The sequence below is a fragment of the Macaca thibetana genome, chromosome 18 (genome assembly GCF_024542745.1).
Source record: "Macaca thibetana thibetana isolate TM-01 chromosome 18, ASM2454274v1, whole genome shotgun sequence".
Taxonomy (NCBI): Eukaryota; Metazoa; Chordata; class Mammalia; order Primates; family Cercopithecidae; genus Macaca; species Macaca thibetana.
Genome location: NC_065595.1, coordinates 62,083,490 through 62,108,105, shown reverse-complemented (window position 1 = coordinate 62,108,105; position 24,616 = coordinate 62,083,490). Strand labels below are relative to the sequence as shown.

The following is a 24,616-nucleotide window of genomic DNA, read 5'->3' as shown; positions in this document are numbered from 1 at the left end:
GGGTGCCAAGGTCAACTGGCTAGAATTTAGGAAGTGAAGTTTTTTAGTTTTTTGGTGAGTTGGAAGTATTTACCAAATGTGACCTTTTCAAAAAGCTTGCATAGGATTCATTCAGCAGTATTTTCCAGTTTGAACAACAGGAAATTTTATAATATTTTAATTAAGATTTTTTCTCAGGAGCTTCAAGGAGGCCTTATGTAGGTCCTTATTTCACAGATGTATTAACTATGCATAGGCAAAGTAGCCCAAATTCATCATTTCTAAGGTTTGTGAAGATGAAGTAACATAAAGCCTTTCATTTAAGTGCATCAGAGAGTAAACTCAAGCATTGTCATAGAGGATGTGTGAAAAAATAAAAATGATTACCAATGTCTTACATTTCACATTTAGATCATATTATGTGGCGTATTTTCTAAACATTTCACACTGTTTAAGAAAACAAATAGGTCCTAAATATAATACAAGCCAAGAGAAAAGTTTTCAGTTCCTAATACTTCATTGACATAAGTAAAAAATATTGGCATAGTTAAAATTTTCACATGAATTGTGTAAGTGGTAATAAATAGAGTCATCTGAATATTTTAAAATGCTGGTCAGACAGTAGAATGGTGGAGAGTCAGTCTTTTTATTTTACCTACCTTCTAGACTGCATGTAAACGGTCTTTGGAATGTGACCAGGATAGTCAATTTACAATAACTCTTGGCAGGCAACTACATATTCAAAAGACCTTATTGGGGTTCAGGCTTTAGCAGTACATAACACTAAATCTCTATAAAAAGGTAGGAGAGATTCTGTTTAGTTTTGCAAGGATATTGAGTCACATATGCAAGTATAAAATATCAGATAAAGGAACAGTAAATGTGTTCTATGGTAAAATAGCTCTAATCCAGAAAAATGTCCTTTAAAGAACAAAATAAAACGACTCCTTACCATAAACTTTGGCAGAGAAAACTAACCTAAGATACAAGTTATAGGATGTATATAGCTTAAAGATTTTGGTTTTGATGTCAGAATATATGACTCATCAAGCAATCATGACATAGCTTTGGATAACCTACACAAACAGTAGCAAAGTTCTTACCTTAATTTTTTGTTGGTAAAGATCATCCAGCTTTTGAACTTCTTCTTTCAGAGTTCTCACACTTCTCTTACTTTCTGTTATCATTGCATTCAACTGGGGAAATAAAACCTTGGTTGAGAAATCATAACTATACATCAAAGTTATTTTAACAAGTTATAGAGTTTTTATATTATCCATCAACTAACCGAACAATGTTATTTCTTCTAGTCCTTTTGGACTCTCACTTATCATTTGTCCAAAAATTTTATTATTCTCCAAAGAGAAATTAATTTCAAAGAAACCTCAAAGTTAAGGAGGTTAATATCTGTTTTTCCACTAGTTGTTGTGTGAGTGCTTTTTAAGCTCTCATATGTATTACATATATTATTAATATTGCCATATTACTTTATTCATATATAAATAATTTTTGCCTCTGGATTTGAAATCTAGCTTTATTTAGACTACATCTACTATAGTTATTTAGCTTTTCATTTTTATGTTCATTTTCTAAAATGTTAAAAAAGAATTGTTTGCATTAATTTTATTAGATGTTTGCTATTAGTTATAGTCATGCTTTCCTTCAAAAAGTAATAAGGTAACCACATTTAATCTTGTTAAAGCTTGAACTTTAAGATCAGTTGAAACCAAAACTGAAATAAAAAAGTGTTTTTCAAGTTCATTTCCTGTTGGCAAGTGCTGATACCAGTTGATGTCAGCAATTAATAGAGAATGTTCTTCAGCTATACCAAGAGGAAACTGTTTCCTGCAGGAAACATAAAATAGTAAAATGTATAATAGCTGACTTTTTTAAAAAAGGATAATTCTACACACATATGAAATTAAAAAAAAATCTAGGGGTTAAAATTTAGTGAAGCTATTGTTATTTGCTAAAACACAGGTTAGTGACACATACAACTAGCATACGCCCAGAACTCAAAACCAGATCTAACACCAAGAACTTTTTCTTTTTTCTTTTTTTTTGAGACGGAGTCTCGCTCTGTCGCCCGGGCTGGAGTGCAGTGGCCGGATCTCAGCTCACTGCAAGCTCCGCCTCCCGGGTTTACGCCATTCTCCTGCCTCAGCCTCCTGTGTAGCTGGGACTATAGGCGCCCGCCACCTCGCCCGGCTAGTTTTTTGTATTTTTTAGTAGAGACGGGGTTTCACCGTGTTAGCCAGGATGGTCTTGATCTCCTGACCTCGTGATCCACCCGTCTCGGCCTCCCAAAGTGCTGGGATTACAGGCTTGAGCCACCGCGCCCGGCCAAGAACTTTTTCTAAAGGTATGTTTTATCTGCAGTAACTAACAAGTTAAACAAGTTGTTTTAAATTCACCTGTAATAACACCAACAGATACTCAAGCAACCAGAACTTCCACTGATCCTCATGGTTGGTCAAAACCATGTTTACTCATCTCTGAGCAGCTTCCACTTTCCATGTCAGCAGTACTAAAGCTGCATCAATTACTTAAACCTGTTTTTCTGATTCCCAAAGTACACATTTCATATATATATATACACACACACACACACACACACACACACAGCCCAGCTCCAGTTACCTACTGGACATTCTCCACTTTGATGCCCCAGAGACCTGAAACTCAGCATATGCCAACCTACGATTCTCTCTTCTATACCCTTCTCTTTTACATTCTTTATCAATCACCACATACCCATTTGCCAAAGATAAGACACCTGGGCATTCTCAATTTCTTTCTTGACCTTCACATACAAATGGACAACCAAACTGTTGTTTCCATCTTTAAATCTCCTTTCTCCATCTTCACTGTAATAGCCTTGCTTTGGGTCCCTACCATTTATTATTCACTGTACAGGATATTGATAGGTCTCTTAATTGCATGGTCTAGTCTCATGCACCTCTAATCTATTCTTCCAAAGGCCAACAGTGTGAAATTACTAAAATAACAATAATTATTGTTATTTCCTTACTTAAAAATCTTCAATGATCTCTACTGCCTATAGAATAAAAAAAATTCAACCAGTAAGCAAGCCCCTTCATAATTAGGTTCTTGTCTCTCCAGGCTTCTCCCTTATCTCACTTACACTCATGGTAATTTATTAATATGCTGTGCTCTTTGTTTTTTCTGTTTGGAGAAGGGGTCTCACTTTGTCACCTAGGCTGGAGTGCAGTGGCACAATCTCAGCTCACTGCAGCCTCCACCTCCAGGGCTCAAGCAATCCTCCCACCTCAGCCTCCAGAGTAGTTGGGACTACAGGTGCACGCCACTACACCCAGCTAATTTTTATATTTTTTTGTAGCGGCTGGGTTTTGCCATGTTGCCCGGCTGGTCTTGACCTCCTGAGCTCAAGCAATCCACCCACCTTGGCCTCCCAAAGTGCTAGGATTACAGACGTGAGCCACCACGCCCGGTCCATGCTGTAGAATGTGTGTGTGCATGCATGTGGATAAGCACGAGCATCCTTTGGTGTATCCATTGGCCAACTCCTACTTTTATTCACAACTCAGCTCAGCTATCACTTCGCTCAGAAGGGGCCTGTACTTAAGTATATTATGAGAATCCATAGTGCGCTGTATTCACATTACAAAAAGTTATGAGAGAAGAAATTGTTTTCATGCCCATCTTCCCACTTAAAATGAAGTTCACAAAGGCAGATGCCACACTGTACTAGTATCACCATCTATTACGGTACTAGGCACATAAGCACTCAAAAAATATTTGCTGCATAAATTTCAGTTCCAAATATTTAACTTTAACCTTTATTTACATTCATATTCACAAGTGTGATTAGATTAATTTCTTCTTTTTGTGATATCTTTGTCATGTTGTGGCATGAGGCCTACATGAATTCGGTCTCTTTATGCTCTATGATAATTTACATGTCACAGAAATCATCCAGTCTTCAGTATTTGAAAACACTGACCTGTGAAATTATCCATTATTGGAGTCTTTTGAAGAGCAAATTTTTATTTTTTTTACTTTAGTTTCTGGTTACTTACATATTTTGACTTTCTTGGGATTTCTATTGTTCAGGTTATAATCCATTTCATCAAAAAATTTTAAATATAAATTTCTGTTTATACTATATTACTTCATAATTCAAATAGATTTCCACCATTGCTATAAGCCATTTCTCATTTTATATTTTCCTGCTTTTTCTTAAATGGTTTTGGTAATTATTTTAAAATACTTTTCAGGTTAAATGTTTTGTTACTCTAATTTATTAATTTCTCTATAACCTTTATTATTTCCAGTTGCGTTTTACCCCATCCCACCTTAACTTAGTTAAACTATTTGTCCAATAGGAAAAACAATTTTAGTTGTTAGTCTCTGTATGACATTACTGATCTCTCCCTTCTTGAAAAGTTTTCCCTACTTTGGCTTATATATATTACATATACATATAAGCGTATTCTCTTCTGTTGTTTTCCAACTAACGCTGTCTACTTTTTCTAAGAGTTTTTCCCAGAATTTCCTTCCTTTGCCAGTCTCTTAAATGTTGTTACTGTTTAGGATTCAATCCTCTGTCACTTTCCCCTCCACATTCATCCACATATATGGCTTCAACTATTACATATGCTCTAATGACCCTCAAATCTGTATTTTCAGCCCTGATCTCCTTCTTACACTCTGTATCTATAGCTTCTGCTTCCTCCTGGATATCCCACAGACAGCAAGCTCAACATCTCCAACACTGTCTCCACCACACCCTGCTCTCAGTTTTCCTCCTCTAGGTTAATAGCACTATGATCCACTCAGTTGCCCACATCAAAAATATGGAAGTCATGTTGATATTTCTTTCTCCTCAAGCTTGCACATTCAGCCATGAAATCCTTGGGTTCTACCTCCTTAACATTTCCTAAACCTGTTTCCTTCCCTCTAGTTCTACTATACATTGGTTTAAGTCTCCCAACATTTTCAGGAAAGAAATCAAGAACGCCCAGGTGTCTTATCTTTGGCAGATGGGTATGTGCATCCCCTCTAAGCTATGTTTTCCTGTAGCCCAAAGGGTTTTGTAAACCTAAAAATCGGATGAGCATAACTGTACCTATGTCAGCCTTTTTCTCTAAATGGGAGTGCCTGAAGGATGTATTTATCTTTAGGACACTAACATGGGGCCTAGTCTATAGTAGGCATTTTATAACTTTCCCCTATCTATAGCCTTTAAAAACTTCAAGTCAGTCTGAAAGATGTTTTGGACATGAAGTTCCTGTTGTTTGGAATTCATACCTTTTGAGAATCTCCAGGTTTTAGCACCCATTCCAACAAAAACCAGAAATCAAAATGAAGCAGGCTAAAGGAAGACTTCACTGCAAATCATCGTCATTCCCAGGGAGCAGTCCAAATTCCTCATCTTTTCTCCATAGATATTTTAGAAACCTCAAATTACAGTCATAGTATGAGGTGATGAAACTCTTCACTTACCTGTTACAAATTTTTCTATTTTTCTGAGAATGTAAAAATTCTAATACAAACGAAGTCTTGATAGAATTTATTAACATTGGAAAAATGTCTTTCTGTGAGTTACCAGCATAATTATTTGTGAAATGCTATAGGTTTTGTTTCCAGATGAGAAAAAATAAACTTCTCTTCTGAGAAAACGTAAAATTTCATTTTATATCTTGAAGTCTATTAGCCAGATCATAGTAGTTCCTGAAGAGCTGAATTAACAAGGGGTTTCCTTTAACTGCTTGGTGTCTTATAAATGAAACCCTTTGTGTGTGCATTTGAGAAGTAGCTTAAATTTTCTTAACTAACAATGTTTACTTTAAAGGTTACTAAATACAATAATAGAATTTTCCTTTTCAGGGACATAGGTGATATTCAGGATCTCAGAAGCAGAGACTACCTGAAATTCACTTTTGGAAATAGACTTCGAAAGGAATTTGAGTTCTCCTAAAATTCCATGATCCAGAATGCAAAAACTTGGTAAAAAGAAACCTCTTAATCTATCACAGCTAATTAGCCTCTAACCCCGTAATTATACTTGCCTACTTTCAAGGTAGCCACCTGAAACCTCTTTTAGTATAAAAATACTAAATTATCTCAAGTTAGAGGCACTTCTCTATTAAAAAAAGGAAAATTTACTTAGTTCCATCTCACTCCATCATATGTGATATGTGAAGGCTAGGATGTTTAAATGTCTTAATAAATTACTTCAAATATTTCTGTCGAGGGTATACCCAATTCTCATTTTTTCATAGTTTTATTAAAAAATTACTTCCTTAGCAATCAGAAACCACAAATAACATTTAATTTTAGGTTTTAAAATCTAATTTTTGCTTTTTATGACTTTTTATGTTTTATTACTTACTTGTTCTAAAGTATCCTCCAAACCCATTTTTTTATTTCGAGCTTTATTAATTTCTTCTTCAGTTTCGTTCAGGAGTTCCTTAAGAGGTACCTATAAAATACATAGGAATGTGGGTGACATATAACATTTAATTACAAAATATCTGTCCTGAGGCATCCACACACTGTGATAGGAGGAGTCACTTTTGGAGAAAAAGTGAAGCTATAACATTTAAAATCTAATATACTGTCAAATAGAAAACAAAGCTAGTTTTTAATCAAATTTCTGTTAAGTGTAGACTATAACCTGCTTTTGTTTTGAATACTTGCAAAATTCAAGATTTGCTCATCTATCCTGGAAATTCATTGCTATTATTTAAACATTTTACAAGTACACTTAGTTTACTGCAGTATTTTTTTTGAAAATAATTTATATGTAGGTTGTATTTTTATGCTATGTTATCCAGAAGTATCAATTTCTCTTAATCCTTTTCAACTGTTTAGTTTTAGGATTCTCTGCTTGTATTTCTTATGTTTATTCTGTTCTACTGACTTTAACACAGCACTTCATTGCTTGTCATTTTTTAAAATTGAGGTGAAATTCACACTTTAAAATGGTTAAACTGAAATATTTAGGTTAAAATGATGTTAACATAAAATTAAACATACAACATAAAATAAACATAATGTTTAACATAAAATTATAGTGTGTAATTCAGTGGCATTTAATACAGTAACCATCACATCACCTCTAGTTCCAAAACATTTCATTATGCTGAAAGAAAATCCCATATACCATTATGTTTTAAGTAGGTCTTTTGAAGTTACTGCTGAGTTTTAATTTTGGCCTGCTCCTTTCAAAAGATGCAATGGCCTCTTTAATCTCTCTCTTTCTCTCTGTTTTTTTTTTTTGAGATGGAATCTCACTCTGCTGCCCGGGCTGGAGTGTAGTGGCGCGATCTTGGCTCACTGTAACCTCTGCCTTCGAGTTCAAGCGATTCCTCTGCCTCAGCCTCCCAAGTAGCTGGGACTACACGTGCGTGCCACCACGCATGGCTAATTTTTGTATTTTTAGTAGAGATGGGGTTTCACCATATTGGCCAGGCTGCTCTCGAACTCCTGACCTCATGATCTGCCCACCTTGGCCTCCAAAAGTGCTGGGATTATAGGCCTGACCCACCGTGCCTGGCCTCTTTAATCTGTTAAAGAACTTTTCACCAAATACTACTTATAACACTTGGCTTTGTACCTTATTGATTCTATTTTATTTTTCTATTATTATGTAAAACTATTTCTAGAGATGAAAGCAAAATTTCTCCTTGAGCATATTCATTCTTCTTTTTGCATTATGTAATCTTTTCTACAAGAATGTGATTCATGTAATTATTTTCTTGCATCAGCCATGTCAAACTACTCAAAACAGTGTTGAGCAAACTATGCCTGCCTATCTATAGATAGATTACTAATAGACTAAATGTTTACTGGATGTATTTTTTCTATTGAAAATGAATATAGCTTGATTTAATCAGTGTCTGTCCATTCACAAATTGTTATCTCTGGGAAAGGAGGGATGTATGTTTCTTGATAGTTTATCTCTAACACGTACCTGGTCTGGAACATATTATGCACTTAATAAATACTTGTTAAATGAATAATTCTCAAGGGAAAAATGTATAGCTTTTGACTTTAATATTCTTCTATTAAAAACTGAAGTGTTTTGAAAATTGGCATTTTTAGGGGCAACTCAAATACTAAAATCTATAAATAACTGACAAGTTACAATAGAGCTATTTAAAAATTTTCTTCCCCAAATTACTGCCTTGGCCATATTTTAAAATTAGGCACGAATTTCTCCTTGTCGATTACCAGTGTTCTTAGTACTCTAACACATTTTATGCCTTCATGTGTGCCCTTGTGCCTGGAATTCTTTCTACAGACTATTCCCATAAATGTCTCATCTTTCAAGATTTCATTCCACGGTTACCATCTCCAAAGTCTTTTTTGCTACATGGGAAGAACTGATCTTTTCGTTACCACTTGTAAAGATTTCGAATGAAGCACATATATAGCATTTGACGTCTTTCTCCTCTGGGGGGATTATTAGCAACTTGACAATAAGGGTTAGGCCCTCTGTCTTTATAGTACTGGTATCTATTTTACATGTAATCAATTTTTTTTACTGGATAGTTGAAGATTTCTATGATCAAGAAGAAAGAAGATACAGCTTCAGTGTTTTATTCCTTTGTTTAGCACTGGGTTATGAACATGCCAAAGTTCAAACTCTAGAGATATCAATCATAGAATTAAAAAATCTTAAAAGTAGTCATCATTACTTACATAAACTTGAGCCCTGTATTTGACAAGGCAGTTGGCACCAGCCTCGGGATTAAACTTAATTTCAAAATCATAACCTTTGGAATTCTCAGCACCTTTAGGAATAAGTTTTAATTTTCTAGCCAATTTGTGATACTCTGCTAATTGTGTTTCAATCTGTAAGAAGAGAACACAAAAAGAAATGTTAAAGCAGCCCCATTCCATATGTTTTTTTCAGTTGGCATTTCTGCAATTTTTTTTTTTTTGAGACGGAGTCTCGCTCTGCCGCCCAGGCTGGAGAGCAGTGGCCGGATCTCAGCTCACTGCAAGCTCCGCCTCCCGGGTTTAGGCCATTCTCTGCCTCAGCCTCTCGAGTAGCTGGGACTACAGGTGCCCGCCACCTCGCTTGGCTAGTTTTTTTTTGTATTTTTTAGTAGAGACGGGGTTTCACCAGGTTAGCCAGGATGGTCTCCATCTCCTGACCTCGTGATCCGCCTGCCTCAGCCTCCCAAAGTGCTGGGATTACAGGCTTGAGCCACCGCGCCTGGCCTCAATTGGCATTTCTGCAATTTTATACAAAACATATTACACCTATTTTTAGTAGTTTAGTAATTCAGTAATCTTTAGTAGTAAAACTAGCAGTTTTAAAATATACAAAGAAGATAAGGTTTTAGTAACACTTAAATTTACAGAATAATTAAGACTATCAATTGGTGTGTAATGTACTAGTATCTTCCATTTACCTGACAGCTTGGAATAAGAGTCCATATTTAGGTATTAACTAAAATTTACTTTTTGAAGTGCCAGATAAAGAAATTATGAAACATGTAAAACAAACAACCTTAGTTTTGTCAATGTACAAATTAAAACATTTCATGTATCCAAAATAAGTAGAAGGTAATCATTTATGTCTGAAAATGTTATTTTAACTCTATTGATAAAAATATTTTAGTAACATATTTCACATTTCCTGCTCTCCTTCCTTCTTCCTTCAGGGCTCTGTTCAAATAAGGTCATCAGAAAGGCTGTCTCCTAATATAGCCCCCTAATTCTTCTAAATGCTTATTTTGTTCTATTTTTCTTCATAGCAATCATCACTACCTGACATATATTGGTTCATCTCCACTTCCTGAATATAAGTTCCATGAAAGCAGCTCTATCCTCAGCACCTAGAACAGTGCTTGGCATATAGTAGATACTTAATATTTGATTGAATAAATGAATTTGCAGAGTCTAGGCAATTTGTTTTTAATCTGCTTCCTCCATTAAACGCATACTTCGTTTCTCATTGTTATTACTCATCCATAAAAATCAATTTGAGTGAAGGAATGCAACGGTAAGAGGACACATTGGAACTTGCTTAACCAATTTGCAGTTTCCAAAAATGCATTAGATCTCAAAAGCAATATTACTTATACATTAAAATTTGGGCTTATTACTTATACATTAAATGTTGGCCAAATTGGTAATGTATTACCCATAACATTGAAATTAAGTTGAATAATTGGCTTCTCTCATGCCAAGGCCCAGATCCAAATATATAACAGCCTATTACCTATTTTCACTTAGACATGGATATAATACATCCATCTCCGTTCCTGTCTCACAACTTCTTCCTTCTCTTCTCTCCCCGAGTGAGTGGCACCTGCCCAATTACCCAAGCCAGACAGGGCAACCACTTCCTCCCTCTTTCATCAAGTCTCATTCACTCCACCTCCTAAGTTGTCAGAATCTACTTACTTCTTTGAATTTTTACTATCTTTAACTTTTTTTTTTTTTTTTTTTGAGACAGAGTTTTGCTATTTTTGCCCAGGCTGGAGTGCAATAGTACGATCTTGGCTCACTGCAACTTCCACCTCCTGGGTTCAAGTGATTCTCTGCCTCAGCCTCCCAAGTAGCTGGGATTACAGGCACGTGCCACCACACCTGGTTTCTTTTTGTATTTTTAGTAAAGATGGGGCTTTGCCATGTTGGCCAGGCTGGTCTCGAACTCATAACTTCTGATAATCCACCTGCCTCGGCCTCCTAAAGTGCTTGGATTACAGGCGTGTGCCACTGCACCCAGCCCGGATCCTTACTATCTTTTAGAGAATGATAGTAATTTCTTATTAGATTGCTGCCACAGATTTTCACATTATCAGAAATAAGATCTTTCTAAGACGTAACCACATCTGTTTAAAAATGTTAAGGCCTTCTTAGAGCTTTCTGGATAAAGTCCAATCTTCTAAACAAGAAAAGACTCCTCATCCTCTGGTCTATTCTTATCTCTTGATTCTCACCTCTTGCTCTGTCCCACTTGCTATGAAGCTCCAGCTGTATGAAAAACTTATACATCAGACTGTTTTATCTCTGAACTTTCCCATACACAGTTCTTTGGCAAATCCCCTACCTGTGCCATGCTAACCCTTCCCTATACTTCCCAATTCAGTTGTTTTTCCCTCTTTAAGAAATTCTCTTCTAAAAACCTCTCAGCCATCTCCCCACACCATGTACACTAAATTTGGTACCCTGTGCACCAAACATCTATTAAAGGTCTCATTTCATGGGAGTAAATGCAAACTCAGCTGGAAGTTTTTGAGGGGAAAGCCAATGTTTTATCTTTATTTCCTCTATGCCCAGTGTACGTGACACACAGCAGATGTGCAATCTTAATGTTTAAGTAGTGAATGAAGGACTCATTTCCTCTTCTACAGAGGAAAAGGAGCGGGACCTAAGAACATTATTTTCATAGTTTTAGACTTTTTTGCTTACTTTTTGGTTGAGTTATGAAATATAAGTTATCTTAAATTTGAGAGAAATTGGGACGTTACTGAATTGACATAAAGGGATGAGTGTTTCATTAAAATGCCAATGCTAATGTTTTACCTCTTAAGCCAATTTACCCACTGACTTCTTCTTAATTGGGACAGACCTTTAGAAAGGTCAGCTATGATGACTTGCCACTTTGGAAATGGTAATGACATACCGCTTCTTTGCCTCTGGCATATTTTAACTCCTCATTCCACAACTTCTGTTGTTCAGCTTCCAGGTCCTTAGTTAATTTATTAATAGTCTGCTGCAATTCATTTCTTTCATGATTTATTCGCTCAATGTCTGCAACTGAGTACTTCTGGTTGTCAATAATATTCTGTAGTCGAGTGTTCTCCTGTTTTATTGTTTCACATTCTAGTTCTGTGTTGGAAAAAAACAAATTTTTAATGTATCTTCAATTACTACAAAGAAACAGATGCCATCATGTAATAGAGCTAAGATAGCTAAATTTCCAAATCATATATATGTGTGTATATATAATATACATATGTTTTTATATATACTTCATATATATATAAATTTCCAAGTCTCATTTACATATATATATAAATTTCCAAGTCATATATATACATATATATGTATATTCTCTTTTTTTGGGATAATTCTTTTTGATCTTTCATAAAATATTTCATAAAAGATTTGTTATAAACAAATGTTATTTGTTACTATCTTATTCTGGAAGATAGTAAAATTAAAGTTTTATGTTAAGAAACTTATTTCCCTATTAGCTTGCAATGGTTTTCAAAAAGTACTACATGAAAAAAAATGTGGCTTCATAAATAATGACTGTCATTAAGAATTCTGGGTTCATGCATGCATCTACATTTGAATGGCCCTGCACGGGACCAAAGGACATTCTAGGCTGAGGCTCCATGATACCACAAGGTGTCAATATTTAAGAGAATATGACACTTAAAACTCACAATGTGAACAAAATGAAACTTTTGTAATATCGAGGATCACTCCATTGACCTTCCTAGAAAAAGGATCTCTAATTTCACTAACAAAACATGAAGAAGGTTAAGAAATATCCAAAACAGCTGGCTGCTTACATAAAGAAAACAGTTGGACAAGGTGAAAAGCCCAGATTAAACCACATAAGGCAGTCTATTTCAGAAAGTTAAACATCGCTTTCTAAATTCCTGTTACAGAAAAAGCAGTCCCCTAGAAGTGGGGATTGTGCCATGGCAAATAATAAATGAAGTGACTTGCGCAGGCTACCTGCCTGAAAAACTAAGCCATGACAGTTGAGTCACACATATTTGGTTAATCCCAGTGATTCTGGTTCTTCCCAAACAGAAAACCCATCATCAAAATATAGTGTTTTTTTTTTTTTTGACGCGGAGTCTTGCTCTGTGCCCCAGGCTGGAGTGCAGTGGCGCGATCTCGGCTCACTGCAAGCTCCGCTCCCCCGGGTTCACGCCATTCTCCTGCCTCAGCCTCCCGAGTAGCTGGGACTACAGGCGCCCGCCACCTCGCCCGGCTAATTTTCTTGTATTTTTAGTAGAGACGGGGTTTCACCGTGTTAGCCAGGATGGTCTCGATCTCCTGACCTCATGATCCGCCCGTCTCGGCCTCTCAAAGTGCTGGGATTACAGGCTTGAGCCACCGCGCCCGGCCGTGTTTTTTTTTTTTTTTTTCTAAGGTTTCTCAGGACCATGAAACAATGGCCAAAATTTTGTTCAGCAGGAAAACTTTTGATTTTTTTTGAAAAGGCTCATTGAATGTAGTTTTAACTTTCTGGAGAAAGAAAAGTATAAGTGAAGAGCTTGGAGTTGTAGTGGATTGCCTTCCTGGGCTTACCAACAGTTTACAGAAGAAAGCCAGTACATTTGTTATTTCTAGTTAAGTCACTGCTTTAAAGCAAATTTGAAAAGTATGTAATAGTAGATTAAACTGGCTTCAGTGGCCAGGTGCGGTGGCTCACGCCAGTAATCCCAGTGCTTTGGGAAGCCCCGAGGCAGTTGGATCACCTGAGGTCAGGAGTTCGAGACCAGCCTGGCCAACATGGCGAAACCCTGTCTCTACTAAATCAGCTGGGCATGGTGGCGCATGCCTGTAATCCCAGCTACTCGGGTGGTTGAGGCACGTGAATCACTTGAATCTGGGAGGCGGAGGCTGCTGTGAGCCGAGATCGCGCCACTGCACGCCAGCCTGGGGGACAGAGTGAGACTCTGTCTTGGGAAAATAAAGTAAAATAAAATAAAATAAACTAGCTTCAAGCAGTCATAAAAAGGTGGTGGTCAGAATTATCATCCGAACAGAAATTATAAATGACAGAAATGTTCTGATTTTAAAACAATTAAGTGCATTGTAGGAAATCCATAGGAAAATCATCTTACTTTGGTTCCAGGATATATGTATATGATGAGACGCCATAAATAAGAATCAGGATACAGATGCTTATTTATTACAGTCACATTGAGAGATTTCATCTACTAAAGAGCATCTGGTTATTCAAAACGTAGTTGGACTATATGATTTACAAAAAAGGTTACTGTCTGAGAACTGTGAATTGTAGAAGAATTGTCAAAACCATTTTTTCTTTAAAAGGACACATAATTAAACCCCTAATGAAACCTTAACAGTCTACTTCACATTGAAGTGGAAAAATATAGTAAAGGAACAGCTTCAACTTCAATGAGATAAAAGTGCACTGTGAAGACTGTCTGCCTTTGGGACATGTGGTTATTTGGTAACATTGTTTAAGAACTACTGGGTCTTAATGTCGTCCTGCATAAGAATATGATTTATACTATGTGAAAAAATGAGATAAGACTTATTATGGCCGAGGCAGGTGGATCACCTGAGGTCAGGAGTTCGAGACCAGTCTGGCCAACATGATGAAACCCTGTCTCTACTAAAAATACAAAATTAGCCAGGTATGGTGGCACATATCTGTGGTCCCAGCTACTTGGGAGGCTGAAGCAGGAGAATTGCTTGAACCCAGGAGACAGAGGTTGCAGTGAGCTGAGATGGTGCCATTGCACTCCAGGCTGGGTGACAGAGTGAGACTCCAGCTCAAAAACACACACACACACACACACACACACACACACACCAGAGTTTATTCATATTTTACTGACATTTTCAGTGATAACTATACCAAACTGGTTAGGTTTTTGCTTTCTCTGTTTACCAATAGTGTTTTCCAACCTTCTGTGACTCATGACCTATATAGAATATGATAGCATTTTTATAGCAGGCTGGGACGAAAGGATGAAGATGACCAAGGGGTCAAGAAAGTCATCCTGAAGGTGGAGAGGATTGGTATTTTGGTATATTGGTTTGTTACAACCTATTTGCAGCACAGTGAGCTTAAAGCAAATTCATGGTTAAAGTCAAACTTTATGCATTTATCACTGGCATCCGCACAAAAAAATCCACAACATATAATATCTATAAAATTTATGGTTGGGCATAGTGGCTCATGCCTGTAACCCCAGCACTTTGGGAGGCTGAGGCGGGCGGATCACCTGAAATCAGGGGTTTGAGACCAGCTTGGTCAACATATAGTGAAACCCTGTCTCTACTAAAAAAGATGAAAATTAGCTGGGCCTGGTGGTGCATGCCTGTAGTCCCAGCTACCTGGGAAATTGAGGGGGGAGACTCGCTTGAACCCAGGAGGCAGGGGTTGCAGTGGGCCAAGATTGAGCCACTCTACTCCAGCCTGGGTGACAAAGTGACACTCTGTCTCTCAAACAAAACAAAACAAAAACAAAATAAAATTTAAATACGTCGCATTCACTCAAGCCATGAATGGCTTTACATAATCAAAAAAGTTAAAACACTCATAAGATAAAAACATCTTAGATTAACAGTTATAAAATTAATGTCTCAAACTAAATCACTCTGGAATGGCAAATGATTGTTTCTCTCTCACCTACTGAGTTTGCAGCTGTCAGAAAAAGTTCTCACAAGAACAAGAAGGATGTATGACAGTTCTCTTGATCATACGCTGACAAGAAAGATAAAGTATTAGCATTAGAAAGTATTGATTAAAGGCCAGGTGCTGTGGCTCACGCCTGCAATCCCAGCACTTTGGGAGGCTGAGGCGGGCGGATCACGAGGTCAGGAGTTTGAGACCAGCCTGGCCAGCATGGTGAAACACCGTCTCTACTAAAAATACAAAAAATTAGCCGGGCATGGTGGCACGTGCCTGTAATCCCAGCTACTTGGGAGACTGAGGCAGGAGAATTATTTGAACCCGGGAGGCAGAGGTTACAGTGAGCCGAGATGGTGCCACTGTACTGCAGCAGAGCATGACTACATCTCAAAAAAAAAAAAGAGAAAAAGTATTGATTAATTGCGTTATAAAAATTGTTATAATAATAATTTAGTCCAAGTTTCTTTGTCATCATGGAGAATAAACAAAGGACATGATTAGGGGTGAAGTGTAAAGTAGTTAATATATTTAAAGAGTTGGTTTAGAGCAAATCCTATATATATATATATATATATCAGAGTTATTTGGGGGAAAAAAAAAAAACAGATTCAGCAAATAACCCTGGTAATTACTAGTCTTGAGTTGACAATCAGTACTCCATAGACTAACAGTTAAATCAAATATCCTAAGGGCCATGTATACAACTTCCTCATGGGACAGACACAGCCTGCAAAATCCCAAAAGAAACAAACAGAAGTAGGCAAAGTCCTGGGAGAATAGTACAGTTGTCAATAAATTTATTTTTAAAACTATAGCCCAGTGGCTCTGTGACTTATAGATACCTTTCTTTACTCTCCTTCAGGCACTGCAGAAGAATCAAACAACTGCATGTGCCACAGTGTTTTACAGAATTTTATGATTAAGATTGCTGTGTTTATGAAAGTAAGCTTACAAGACATAAAAGAGCTTTCTATAGTTGCTCTTTTCCCCAAGAACTGCAGTACCTGCAGCTTTAAATCAGTTTCAGCTGCCCAGCTGCTTAGGCGGTAGTGATGGAGGATAGCCAGTTACCGCCGACTGAGACAGGCAGAGATCAAGAATCTGGCTTATTAGAGCCAAGCACGGTGGAGCCCACCTATAGTCCCAGCTATGTAGGAGGCTGAAGTGGGGAGATTATTTGAACCCAGGAGTTCAAGATCAGCCTAGGCAAAATAACAAGACTTCATCTCAAAAAAAACAAAAGAATCTGGTTTATCTGGTTTATTAATTACAAAGTGGAATAGAGTACATATTTGTATAGAATATTTTATATATTTCTATATTCAGGCAGCATGTTTTCTTAGGTTAGGCCCTTCTTGGCTTCAAAAAGCCAAATGCTTGAAAACATGTAAGGAGTAGTAGGCTGAACAATGGCCACCTAAATATATAAAATTCTGTCTCTGGCAACTGTGAAATTACCTTATTTGGGAAAAGGGTCTTTGCAGATGTGATTAAGTATCTTGAGATAAAGAGATAGCCCTGTATTATTATCCAGGTGGGCCCTGAATCTCATCCTAAATGTCCTTATAAGACAGAGGCAGAGGTAGATATTTCACACAGGTAGTAGAATACAAACACACAGAGGAGAAGGCAATGTGAAGATGGAGGCAGAGATCGGAGTGATGTGAACATAGCCCAGTAATGCTGTCAGCCACTAAAAGCTGCAAGAGGCAAGGAATAGATCCTGAGTCATTGGAGGGATGCAGATCTGCTGGAATAGCCTCTAGAACTCTGCGAGAATACATTTCTGTGGGTTTTTTTTTTTCTGTTTTTTTTGAGACGGAGTCTTGCTCAGTCGCCCAGGCTGGAGTGCGGTGGCGCGATCTCAGCTCACTGCAAGCTCCGCCTCCCGAGTTCACGCCATTCTCCTGCCTCAGCCTCCCGAGTAGCTGGGACTACAGGCGCCCGCCACGGCGCCCAGCTAATTTTTTTGCATTTTTAGTAGAGACGGGGTTTCACCGTGTTAGCCAGGATGGTCTCGATCTCCTGACCTCGTGATTCGCCCGTCTCGGCCTCCCAAAGTGCTGGGATTACAGGCGTGAGCCACCGCGCCCGGCCCATTTCTGTGGTTTTAAGCCATCCAAACTTGTGGTCATTTGTTACAGCAGTCTTAGGAAACAAATACGAAACACACTGAAAACTTGGTAGCCTGCTCTAGGCATGTATCACAGAAGAACAAAAGATATGGATAACAAAGCTGTTTTGACACGTGATAAATCCCACATTGGTTCGCATCCCAGTCTTTCAGCATTAGCTCTGCTTACCTACTCTAGCAATTTCCTCATTGAGACCATTTAATTTCTGGTCAAGAATGGCTGAATGAGACTCCAAATTGCTCATGTATGCCTGATACTTTTGAACATCTCCTTGTAAGGAAGACTTCAGTTTTCTCAACGACTCTAGACGATTCTTTAAGAGAAAAGAATATGACTTCAGTTATTTTCAATAATCATTCCATATTTTATTTTAAAGTAAAGCAATATTATTTAAATTTATTTTAGAGAAAGGTAGATCTGAGTTTTCCTTTCACTTTTAGAGGGAGTCAAAATAACTAAAAGGGGACTACACTGTCAGTTTGAAATAGGAAAAAAAACAATGGCTAGAGTTGAAAAAGCACAAACATTTAAAATCTGGTATTTTACAACAACAGTTTGAGTGCTTCACTAATAATGCAGAAAATAAAGTTAGATATCTGAAAAACTCAGGATACAATATACTATATAAACCCATTTATTAACCATTCCTTTTGCACTATCTCCAAAACTCAGGGCTTCTTGTGACTAATGCTCCCTAGAGGTATATAATACAGGGCCTTTATTCAAAAGTACTTTTGGTCTTACGTAAGCAGGTAAGAATCTTTCATCATATTCAGAGCACCATTAGTCTAAGACTGATAGACCACAAGGGAAAACAAGGCTCCACAGATACCAAACATGTTTTCATTGGGAGTTCACTATGTGAAAATTTAACTTTTAAGAGGCTTAATTTGTTAATCTATTTGTAAAAAATTTTGATAAAGACAGCTAATATCCAAGGACACCCAAAAGTCTAAAGGAGCTCTCAAGTAAGTGTGTAAACATGTTTACTAACCGGTTCTTTTTCTCTTTCTTGTTCCAATCTTGCAATCTGTTCATTCAATGCTCTGTTTTTTGCTTCTAATGATTCCAGCTTAAAAGCATCCACGTTAAATAAATCCTCTGGAGACAAAATCCAAAAGCTTTTTAAGACCTCAAATTTGCCTAGAACATTCTGTCCCAAGTTTTCACCATTAGTCCCTCCCTCACTTCCTTCTGGTCTCTGCACAAAACACTATTAGTGAAGTACATCCCATCCTTGTAAAATAGCAAACGCTTTCCATTACTCCACTGTACTTCGACTCTCCTTGTCCTGCTTGATTTTTCTCCAAAGCACTTATCACCATTTGACTTAAAGTTGCTCACTTCATTGTTTTCCTCTTTCTGTCTACTAAAACGTAAGCTCATAAGGGCAGAGGTTTTTATCCTATTCATTACTGTATCCTTAGTGCCTAAATGGTGGCTGGCGCATAGTAGGTATACAATAAATATTTATTTGAATGAATGAATGCAGTTTTTATGCTTGGTTAATTATATATAGAGCTATCAAATTACTCACTAGATGCTTGGATCACTCTAAATTTTCCTCTCTTAAAGCCATTTATTTTGCTCCCTTTCCCATGTGAACAAGCTGAAATTGTCCTGTTTACTCTTTAGGAAGATACAGATCCAGAGGACTATAAGGGAATGCTTTCACCTTTTGTGCTAATACTGTGCAAGGTGATTGATTCCATTGTCTTCGGAGGAATAGCTTCACCTCCATTTATCTACTTTACCTTCCATTTTGGCATTTTATATACAAGACTATTTCAATAGAAAGAACGAAAATGTAAAATAATACCTCTGGAATGTTTTATAGTCAGCTAGTAAATACTGTATGTCACTAGGTTGTAAATGAGTAAAAAAAAAAAAAAAAAGAAAAGATTTTCCTTACATATTTGGAAGTATAATGTCTTGTTAACTTTTGCCACAAATTTTGAAAGAGATCTTAGGTCTTTTGACTAATTGGTGCTTTAATTTCTCAAATAGTAAGCAAGGACAACATAGGGATATTATTCCCCAAGAGGAATAACATTTGCTAATTATTGTCTGTGCTTCTGGTAGCATGTTTGGTACTTTATTACACTGACATCTACTGCTGTTAAACTTTGTCAGATAGGTCAAACATTTTATTAAGGCCTCACAGACTGTAAGAGGTTCTGCCACAGGTCTGGCTCCAACACTAGTATTCTTTTAGCTTAACTACTCTACACCAAAGAAACCACAAAGATAAAAATCAGTAGGCATCCAGATACATTTAAAGTAAGTAACTCATATGAACATTGGATATGGTACATAAATTACCACTCCATGAGCTGAGTTAAATGACCAAAAGCAAGCACCCTAAGAACGAGATCACTTACTCAGTTTTGACTGCAACTCTGCATTCATCTCATCAAAGCTGTCGGCACCACTCATAAAACTCTCATAGCATTTTATGGTGTAGTCCAAAAACAACTATGGGGTTAAGCAGATTATAAAAACAAAGTCATGATTCTCTATTTGGTTTGTTTCACTTTTCTAGGTGGAAATTTAAATTTGAATTTAAAAAATAGTCAGAAACACTAAGTAGTCAGATGAACCTATAAGTAAGAGACAAAAACCTAGGCTATATAATTATGCTATACAGATGTATTTAGTCTGATACTTCTAAATATGAATAATGAGGATAAAATAACACTTAAATTTGGATAAAGGCAATATTTAAAAACAGTAAGCCATACCTTCAGAATTTTGAGAAGGTCAAACAAACAAGGAAGCTTATTAATACATGTAATTCAACATGAAATATACAAACTTAATCACCTTTAGGAATAAAGCACGTGATGAAAAATTTAAATAAACTGCTGATCATCTAAGTCCAATTGAATTGAGAAGGTCTAATTGCAAAAACCCAAATGTAATTAATGAAGGCTACAATTACATTGTAACTTCAGTCTACAAAATGAGTTGCATGATGAGTAGCAATCCAAACAGCACAATACTAGAATTCTTAACATTTATCCAAGAGAAAATAACACTATATTTTGCATTCATGAGATGTTTTGGTCACTGAGAATGTAGATTTTATGAGAAGGCAAGAATGGATGATCAGCATTTTCCATAGCCTAGATGAAGTAAATATCCCTCAAGACAGACCAATTCCCTTTGTGCTAATTTGTTGCTTATTAAGGTGACTTTGAAGTGAGTACTCTGAATAGGTAGTCTGAATATGCCTGTAATTGGAAAAGTGTATCACTGATGGTAAATTAATACATTTTCATTCTCCTTCAAATCAGTTGCTGTGAATTTGGTAAGACTGAATCAGTTTCCTTAAGCTTGGTCAATTTTGATCTTATAGGTTTAAAAATATTGAGTTTGTGGACTCACAAAACTGAGTATCAGAATCTTGTGAAGACAGATACTCTGACAACTTTAATTACAAACAGTACTTTATAGTTTCCCATGTGCTTCTTTATATATTGTCATTTGAAATAATAGCTATAATAGCTCAGATAGCAAGAATAATTTTTAACCTTTAGGATGGATGTCAAGACATTTAACACTTTTTTTTTTGAGATAGGGTCTCACTTTGTCCCTCAGGCTGGAGTACAGTGACATGATCTTGGCTCACTGTAGCCTTGACCTCCTGGGCTCAAGTGATCCTATAGCCTCAGTCTCCCGAGTAGCTGGGACCACAGGCATTCACCACTATACCCAGTTAATTTTTGTACTTTTTGTAGAGATGGGGTTTCGCCATGTTGCCTAGGCTGGTCTTGAACTCCGGAGCTCAAGCAATCTGCCCACCTCGGCCTCCCAAAGTGCTAGAATTACAGGTGTGAGCCACTGTGTCTGGTAAGACATTTAATATTTAATAGATGTTGTAATGTACTTGGGTGAAAACTGAGGTGCAATTAGAGGCAGCCCAATATACATATTGCAATGTGTGAGGATAATTTTCTCAAGGGGAGGATTAAAGGTTTTTTAGGAGCCTTTCCAGCTGGGATCATTGTTGAAGTAGTAAAGGTGTGTGTTTATTTTTTGTTAAAAAGAAAAAGGCAATGATGCCAACACTAGTCGGTTGATGTATCTTTGAACTACATCCCAGGCAGTCATAAAAGATGGGACTGAAATTATTCCCACTTTTCTTTTGTGACAAAAGTTTCAAAGAATGAAGGTTAGAATTAGAACAGAGAATAGTTTTTCTTCTAAGTGGCCTGTGTGATGACTGGTTTTTTATGTATGTTAGGAAATATTAATGCATAATCTTAATGTTTCTTTTATCCCAACCACTTTTGGAAGTGGTGACTCTGAGCTAAGTGGCAATATGACTAATGAAAAAGGTCAAAACAAAATAAACAACCCACCCACATGCAATATCTTAAGACTCAACCTATTATGTTTTGTATTGACAAAGAATTATATTAAAATAATGTTGCCAATATTGATATCTTCAGTCTACAACAGAAAGGAGGAAAATAAACATTACATCTATAACATATAACGTGTTATGATTTAATTCAATCTCCTTCCATTTTTTACTTAGTTAACATTTTCAAATTTTTGTGACTAGTTAATTCTAAGAAATTATAATGTGATTCAAACAGATCCATTAATATTTAAAAAATCAAATTTAGAATGTTTTCAGGAAGCAAAAAGACAACTCTACAAAAGAATATACAGACAATCCCTGACTTAACGATGGTTAGACTTCAGATTTTTCAGCTTTCTGATGGTTCGAAAGCAATGGAGTAGCAACCATCCTTTAAGTATCCATACAACCTTTTTGCTTTTCACTGTTAGTATAGTATTCAATAAATTACAAGAGCTATTCAATACTTTATTATAAAAATACGCTTTGTGTTAGATAATTTTGCCCAACTGTAAGCTAGTTTAATTGTTCTGAGAATGTTTAAGGTAGGCTAGGCTAAACTATGACGTTTGGCAGGTTAGGTGTATTAAGTGCATTTTTGACACGATATTTTCACCTTAGAGTCGGTTTATTACTCTATCATAAGTCGAGGGGCATCTGTATTAAATCCAATAGTGACACAATAATACCAAGGCAATTCATCATTACAGTTTATGATAATACATGGTACCTTATTATGCATAATTCCATCTTCAGTTTCTTCTCCCCAAGGCTGCCCATCATCAAATAAAGGTGAACTTTCTTTCATGGCAGTATGTATCTAATTAGTACACAAGCAAGAAAAGCAAGTTGATTTGAAAAATGCAACTTTCATATTTTGGCAAATTCTGTTTTTAGTGTCAATTTTAGAAGCATTTACATTATTGTGTAACTAAAAGTCTCTTTTCATAGGTCATTACATTGAACACATTAACACTTTTGACTTTCTTTTGAATAGAACAATTTGAAGGTATCCTTTTGATAATTTCAAAACCCTTTCGTTTAGTAACTAAACTCTTCAGGATCTAGAAGAACGGACTCTATATTTACTTCCGTCCTACAGGGAAAAATGTTGACCTTTATGCTGTTATTAACCCACTGAGAGCAAATATACACATTTTAATGCAACTTTAAGAATCCAAAACAGAATTGCCACATAAAAGGTGAGTCAATAATAATTTTTCAGTATGTACAATATGAACTTTAGACGAAATTTTACAATAGAAAATCTTTAGAAATACAATAGTTTCAATTGAAAGTGTAACATAAATTATAGCAAAACATTCAGATGTTTAAAATTGACAAGCTAAAAGGAAAATAGTTAAAGGTTTTTAAGGCATAGAAATTCTATTTTGGAATGCCTGTTTTTATATCTTCTTTTAAAAATATAACATTTAAAACATGAAAAAATAGAAAATTTAAATGAAATTGCTATAAATATACATAAATGTAGATATAAACACAGATATACTAGATATAAATATATCTATTAATATCTATTATTATCTTAATATATAGATATCTAGATATAAATATGTATTTTTTTTTTTTTGAGACGGAGTCTCACTTCGTCACCCAGGATGGAGTGTGGTAGTGCAATCTCGGCTCACTGCAACCTCTGCCTCCCAAGTTCAGGTGATTCTCCTGTCTCAGCCTCCGGAGTAGCTGGGATTACAGGCATGAGCCACCATGCCTGATTCATTTTTATATTTTCAGTAGAGACGGGGTTTCACCACGTTGGCCAGGCTGGTCTTGAACTCCTGACCTCAGGTGATCCAACCGCCTTGGCTTCCCAAAGTGCAGGGAATAACAATAATAACAATAACAGGGAATAACACTGCACCTGGCCAAGATATAAATATGTATCTAATAGTATAATGAACACTAAGTATAAGAATACTAACTTCTAGGAAAAGGATTATGCATTAGGAGTACATAAAAGAAGAATGGGGTTTCGAAAAACAATTAAGTTTTGTCATCTTGGAATTCACATACAGGATTTCTCAGGGAGACAATGTCCTTACCCTAGAGTTGTTTGCCCTGCTACCCCTTTCCTATTCTAAAGGCACTCAGAAGATTCTTTGTTTATCTAAGGAGGATGCAGAAGAGCTCTAACAACTGGGTCTTTTATCTTGTCTTTTTTTTGACAAGGCCTCAGGTGGCAGATAGATTTTTTTTTTTTTTGAGACGGAGTCTCCCTTTGTCGCCCACGCTGGAGTGCAGTGGCTGAGATCTTGGCTCACTACAACCTCCGCCTTCTGGGTTCAAGCGATTCTCTTGCCTCAGCCTCCTGAGTAGCTGGGATTACAGGTGCCTGTCCCCATGCCTAATTTTTGCATTTTTAGTAGAGACAGCGTTTCACTATATTGGCCAGGCTAGTCTCAAACTCCTGACCTCAGGTGATCCACCCACCTCGGCCTCCCAAAGTGCTGGGATTACAGGCATGAGCCACCGTGCCCGGCCAACACATAGATTTAATAAAGTCTGAAAGACATGTAGGGCAGAACCCAAGATAAGGAACAGAATCTTATATCTTGTCAGCAGGGTAAAGACAGTTTCTGTCACCTTGTCAAGGTCCTTATGAAAACTCTTGCTACTTTGCAAGATTCAAGGAGAGCCTTACACAGGGACATACAGATCCCCAAGAGCTATAGAAAAGACTACTGAAAGGACTGAAGAATTACGAACTAGGAAGACTGGTTGAAATAGTATCAACCTGTAATTGTAGAT

General features: G+C 36.7%; 1 protein-coding gene across 2 annotated transcripts in view; it reads right to left on the bottom strand.

Moving 5' to 3' along the window:
• Positions 1-24,616, bottom strand: part of NDC80 (NDC80 kinetochore complex component) — a 45,544-nt gene that overhangs the window by 8,817 nt on the left and 12,111 nt on the right. For both annotated transcript variants that reach the window (XM_050767420.1, XM_050767421.1), the window contains exons 7-14: positions 22,578-22,667; positions 19,860-19,953; positions 18,473-18,579; positions 17,647-17,791; positions 11,612-11,817; positions 8,671-8,823; positions 6,356-6,445; positions 1,083-1,175 (exon numbers count right to left, since the gene is read on the bottom strand). In XM_050767420.1, coding sequence (XP_050623377.1) covers positions 1,083-1,175; positions 6,356-6,445; positions 8,671-8,823; positions 11,612-11,817; positions 17,647-17,791; positions 18,473-18,579; positions 19,860-19,953; positions 22,578-22,667 — 978 coding nt within the window. The remainder of the gene's footprint in view (positions 1-1,082; positions 1,176-6,355; positions 6,446-8,670; positions 8,824-11,611; positions 11,818-17,646; positions 17,792-18,472; positions 18,580-19,859; positions 19,954-22,577; positions 22,668-24,616) is intronic.